This window comes from Propithecus coquereli, unplaced genomic scaffold, assembly GCF_000956105.1.
Source record: "Propithecus coquereli isolate 6110/MARCELLA unplaced genomic scaffold, Pcoq_1.0 Scaffold1, whole genome shotgun sequence".
NCBI classification, from domain to species: domain Eukaryota; kingdom Metazoa; phylum Chordata; class Mammalia; order Primates; family Indriidae; genus Propithecus; species Propithecus coquereli.
The window spans coordinates 7,721,280-7,727,606 of record NW_012133857.1 but is presented as its reverse complement, the minus strand read 5'-3'; the positions used below and the strand labels follow the sequence as shown (position 1 = coordinate 7,727,606).

The 6,327-nt window shown below is 41.9% G+C and overlaps 1 protein-coding gene across 1 annotated transcript in view; it reads left to right on the top strand.

The window, feature by feature from the left end:
* The window catches only part of LARS2 (leucyl-tRNA synthetase 2, mitochondrial), a 153,201-nt gene that overhangs the window by 80,822 nt on the left and 66,052 nt on the right, over positions 1–6,327 (top strand). Inside the window, exons 7-8 of the mRNA XM_012662559.1 lie at positions 1,814–1,921; positions 4,017–4,176. Of these exons, the coding sequence (XP_012518013.1) occupies positions 1,814–1,921; positions 4,017–4,176 (268 nt within the window). The remainder of the gene's footprint in view (positions 1–1,813; positions 1,922–4,016; positions 4,177–6,327) is intronic.

The following is a 6,327-nucleotide window of genomic DNA, read 5'->3' as shown; positions in this document are numbered from 1 at the left end:
CTACCCCATCCTCGTGGGGAAAATTTCTGAGACTCGTTTCCTCTTCTGGGAGGTAGAGATACTACTACTTGACTTGTGATCTTGTTGTGAAGATTAAATGAGGCAACATACATAAAATTGCCTGGTACTTAGGAAGTCTTCCACAAAGGTTATTACTTTCCTTCCCAGGTGCCTGCGGTCTGGTGCTGCGGTACACCTCTCTGATTTTCTCCCTGGAGTAGAGGGAATTAAATGAGAATTTAACGAGCATTTGCCCAGGACTAGGCACAGTTCTAGACTCTGGGCCAAGCCCTCTGTGGAATATAAAGGAAAATCAGAGTTTGCAGTTGAGTGATAGGGATCACAGGCCAACATTTCTCTAGGCCATACTCTCTGAATTCAGATCAGCAGCAGTTGTGATCTACACAATACCAACCTTAGCAGTAAGTTTTTGTTTTGTTTTCATATTTTATTATAAAATTAATAAAATACAGATAACTATATGAAGCAAATATGTAACTTAATGAATTATTTTATAGCAACCATGTGTATAGATAGATGATAGGTATGGAAAATGCTCTGTTTTTTAATCACACATTAGAATAAGAATCTTCATGCTGTAGCAGAAAGAACACTGTTCATAAAATCTGGTTTCTAGTCCTGGCTCATCAATTCCTGTGACCTTGTGTGGGTCACATCACCTCTCACTACAGAAATTCACTCATCTGAAAATGATCTACTTTACCAGAGTGTGTGAGAAGACGTATGTGTAAAAGCACTTTATGGTTTATAAAACACTAGACAAATAAAGCATTTGCCTGTATTAGCCATAATACAATTAGGAATTAAAAATTGGAATCTTGGCCAGGCACAGTGGCTCATGTTGGGAGGCTGAGGCAGGGGGATTGCTTGAGGCAGGAGTTCAAGACCAGCCTGGGCAACATAGTGAGACCCTGTCTCTGCAAAAAATTTTAAAATTAGCCAGACTTGGTGGCGCACACCTATAGTCTCAGCTACTTGGGAAGCTAAGGCAGGAGGATCACTTAAGCCCAGGAGTTGGAGGCCATAGTGAGCTATGATCACACCACTGCACTCCAGCCTGGGGGATAAAGTGACACCTTGTCTGTAATTAATAGATAGAGAGATAGATAGATAGATAGATAGATAGATAGATAGGAATCTTCACATTACAAATGTATAATTTATTTTTAAATCCATCCGTTGAAGGAATATGTCTCATCATCAAGTAAGGACTGGCATGTGCTTGAGGCCATAGAGAATACAGAAAAACCTCCCTTTTATAGGAATTTAGCATTAAAAGTAGAAAAATTAAGATGAAAATAATGTGTTTCTAATAGCAAAAGTTGACACAAATTAATGCAATGTTTCCCTTATGCTAATTTTTGTTTTTTAAATGCAGAGATATAATTTATAACAGCCTTTATATGATATCATTGAATTTTGGAGCGCTCATGAATGGCATATCTTAGAGTTTCAAAATTCATAAACTCGAATTTAATTTTGTTAGTTCCCAGACTGTGGGAGAGAATGCACTAAACACATTTGCCAAAGCTGTGAATTGTGATCTTTCCTTGATAATCTTCTTTTCTCCATGAGATCAGGGCCCACTCAGAATAGAGAATTCAGTCAAACCCACCTCACAGAATCGAGTCATGATGAGTGCTTCTATTTCTAACCCGTGCTGGCCTCCTCTGACTTGGCCTGACCCTCCTCTCGTGTCCCTACTTCTCCTACCTTCATAAGACCCAGATCATTTGCTTTCTCTTAAATAAGCTCTGTTCCTCACTTCTCTATTCTCCTTTCATTCCCACAGGCCATGCAGGATGCGTTGGCAGACCTTCCAGAATGGTATGGAATAAAAGGCATGCAGGCCCACTGGATCGGGGAGTGTGTGGGCTGCCATCTGGAGTTCACATTAAAGGTGATCAAGCTCTAGCAATTCACACTTACGAATCTCCTGCATTTGGGACTCATCGACTAAACCAGCAACTGGGGGCTCTACAGCAGCACTGTCCAGTAGAAAGCTTTAAATTTTCTAGTAGCCATATTTTTTTAAATATGCAAATATGCAAAGAAACAGGTGAGATTCATTTTAATAACATACTATATTTAACCCATTATATCCAAAATATTATTGTTTTAAAATGGGATCAATATAAAAAAGGTTTATTAAAGAAATAGTTTACATTCTTGTTTTAGTATGTCTTCAAAATTCACTGTATTCTACAGTTATAGCACATACTAGCCACCTGTCAAGTGCTTCCTAGCCACACATTGCTACCGGCTGCCACATTGGACAGTGCAGATACAGAGGGTCTTCTGGGGGTCCATAAATTCCCTGAAATTATGTTCAATATGTTTGTGTGGGCATTTTCCTGAGCAGTGGGTCCATCGCTGTCATTGTATTCTCAAAGGTGTTCGTGTCACAAGGCAGGTGAGAAGCCAAGAGAGCAGAGTATAACTGTAACGCCATTTCTAAACTAGGCAGACTGAGAGCTGTTAAGGAGTGTGTTCCAGACTGCTGTGGAAGCACTGCTGAAAGTTAGCAACATAAGGCCCACCTACGCTGGACAGTGCCCCTAAAACTTGACCCTTTGTCTCTACTGACTAGAGAGTTGTTCTATAGTAATTTCTTACCTGGGTGTTCTTTGTTATCCTTCTGATTTCTCCTTTTCTCATCAAGGATTTTGTGCTCTATTTATTTAGCTCCTCACCCCACCCTTACCTTAGTCCCCCTCAAAACCTTCAGAGGAGGAAGCAGCAGCCAAGAGACAAAGTTGGCTTACCTTTCTAGACTCTTCTCTGCTGACAACCATACCTGGTGTTGAGCACCTGCTGCTTGCCACTGAGCTCATCATTCCCTGTGGAGTCTCCACAGAAGTGATCCAACTCTGTCCAGCTGCAGACATGGGAAGCTTCCCATAAGGGAACGTATACTTTGGAAACCTTTCAATAATAAGCTTTGGACTGAGCTTTTCCTCTTCCTGCTTTCCTGAGAAGGTGGCATGAAATTCAGTCCAGCCATGACTTTTGTTCACACTTGCAGGATCGTCTCTTTTCGGGCCTCTGCATTAGCCTGGATCTGGTCCTCGTATTGAAGGGTCTTTGCTTCTTAACCAGCATTGGGGGCGTGGGGCTCTGAGCCTCTTGGCTGCTGTGCATGGAGTCCTACGCTCTCTCCCTTGCCCAACATTTCATTGTGAAAATGTTTTCATCTCTGTGGACCCACCTGAAAATGAGATGGAGCAACATGCTGTCTCAGGGGAAGAAACATTCTCAGTCCTACAGGGGCCATGTGGCCATGTCTCCGTGTCCCCAATCCTGGCTCTGTAGGTGATACCTAATTGGCACTTGGGCCACGTAGTAGACTGTCTTTTAGTTCATTGGCACTCTGTTAATGTGTTTGAATAAATGCATGAAGGAAGTAGCACCTGTCCTCTCTGTGTCCTCCATTTCTGTCACATAATTGGCACTCAGTTGATGCCTCTAATGTATGCTTCTTCCTTGAAAGATATTTTAACCAGCTCAGTTATGAGCTCAGCCTAGGCTATCCTTTTGTTCTCTCTTTAAGCCAGTAATAACTTCAGCAACTTTTTGTTTTTGTTAGAAAAGTAGATGCCTTTATTCTTTTATTGTACCCTTAAATCCTTGAGGACAATATAGCTCCTTTCTCAGGACAGACACCATACATAACACTGATAGTTATTTTTGATTTGTCAGTGTGTTTGAATAAAGCTTTTTGAGCATGCTTTGACCACCTTCCATTTGGGACCACCCACACACTAAGTGGTGGGCCCTGGGAAGGGCTTCTGAGACAGGAACCTCAGTCCTGTTCCCTCCCGCCCTTCTCAGTCCCTGTCGGGCACCGTCTCATTCTCTGCAGCCCTGGTCCAGGGGTCAGAAGCTGTTGTCACTGTTTGGGCATGAGGAGGGAAGGGGAAGGGGACGTGGTTGGAGAGGGACACAACACAAAGGGAAGGCTGAGAAATGAAATAACTCTTCTTTCCTCCTGCCAGGTTGATGGGCAAGTCACAGGAGAAAAGCTGACTGCCTACACAGCCACCCCTGAGGCCATTTACGGCACTTCCCACGTGGCCATCTCCCCCAGCCACAGACTCTTACACGGGCACAGCTCTCTGAAGGAAGCCTTTCGGAAGGCACTCGTCCCTGGCAAAGGTGAGCTGGCAGTGAAGGCTGAGGCGGTAGGATTGTTCCGTTACATTGGACGGTGATTCACAGAGTCCCAGTCCCCTCACACGTATCTACGTATATGGTTTGTTCTTCACTTTAGCCTTATCTTTTATTTTTTTATTTTGGAACGTGAGGATAAAAATGAGCTCTGAAAACCTTAAGTTGCTTTCCCCTGGTTTCACTGTGAGTTTCTAGTTTGTCTGTATCTTGCTTCTGATTGAAAGCTCGGCTCTCTCCCTTTCAATATAATCTAGATTTAAAGCGCTTTTCTGGTAGGAATAGAATCTCCTCCTTAATTTATAATTCTGCCATCAAATAAAACTACACCAACAGGGACTAGAGGGAAGCCAGTGAGAATGAGAGAAAACTTTTCCAACAACTTAATTTTATTATTTTAAAGAGTTCATATGGTCATCTGAGCAGAGTCCTCGGTACAGGTCTTTCACAGCTCTGCTTTGTGAATGGATGGAGCTGATCTGGAATTAGCATATCAAGTTGTAATTGGTCCGTGGAGACTTGGGGAGTGCTTGTGCATTAGTCAGGATTCTGTGGTTGCAAACAACAGAATGCATCTCTGGCTAACCCAGAGGAAAAGGGGAACACGCGAGAAGGCTATGGGGAAGCTCGCTGACTAGAGGAATAGCTGAAAAACCAGTCTGGAAGAGGACTGGGCAGCGCTGAGGGTTTGGGGAGCAGGAAGTTAACAGTCCCTTGAGTGGCACTGTCAGAGTAAATCTGCTCTAATCTGCCTTCAGTACTTGAAGCACTTGTTTCAAGGTGTCTGATCAGTGCAGCTGGGGCCCTTGGCCTTTTTCTTGGCCAAGCGAAGGCCAGGCAACGTCCTTGATGGACCACCAAGACTGTAACCAGTGAAGGAGGGGTAGCTCTCCAAAACAAACTTAGGGGCTCTCAGCGGAGGAAGTTGGATATGGAATCTAGGCAGGCGAAAGGAGCTCCATTATCAGTTTAGAAATACGTCTCTGGAGTAATTTAAATATTTCTACAAAAATCTCATCTCTGTTCTCTTTTGTAGATAATAAACATCATCCCAAAGTACACAATCTGAATTATTGGAGTCTGAAATGCATGGTGTCCCTTTGTATAAGGAAAAATTTTGTAAAATTTTATGATGATTATTTTGCAAATTAAGATACATTTAGCTACAATTTCCTATTTTACCTATGTATGGCAACTTTTGGGACATCCCTATTATTATTTGACTAACAAAAATGTTTTGGATGGTGATATAAAGTTGCCATTTTCAAAATGACCAGAATGAAACATTTCCTGATACCAGGTTAGAGAGAGAGACAATGTCATCCCAACTTCCCTCTGCTTAAAACTTCCAGTTGTTCACTTAGAGCATTAAAGCCAGATTCAAATTGGTGAGCGCTTCCCAAGAGGCTGCTGTGCACTCTCTTGGGGCTACATAGATGAGCCATTCAGTCTTAACTGTGAATGCTCCCGGGGGGTCAGAACAGAGGACAGCCAGATGCATACGTCATTCACCCCACACAAGGCAGGCATCATCTGTTGGTTTCACCTCTTTTTGTTATCTATTGGAATAGAGAAAAGACTCTTTTGAGTTAAAATTTCAGTGTATGCCTATAAAGCCCAAAATCACGCCCTCTCTCAGGTTTATTTTCTGCACTTACTCAAAAGAAAGATTGGATTCTTTTCAACTGTTTAGTTTAAAGGGAAAACTCACAGTTTTTACTCTCGTGAGCAATTTGAGATTCCTTGAGGGCTATAATGGTTGAATAATATCTAAAATTGAAAAATTAAAAAATGTAAACGTGTAGACCTTACATTTTTTCTTATGGTTAATTTGGGGACACAAAATTAATAATAAAAGTAATGAGCTAATAAACTGTAAAAGATAAAGTTCCTGAGATGAAAGACACTGTATAAATTCAGAACATTTTCATATGTAAGAAATTGAGAAATTATTTCAGTTTCTACAAACAGCATGGTTTTCATGACCACATGGGTATCAGCACACCTGACTTGGCCTGGTTATTCGTTTTGGCACCTTTAGTGCCAAGCGTAATGTTCCATTTGGAATGGCTCATTAACTACTTTCTCCCCTCTTTTTAATAACGTCTGAAATAATTCCAAATGGATCGTTATACTTGG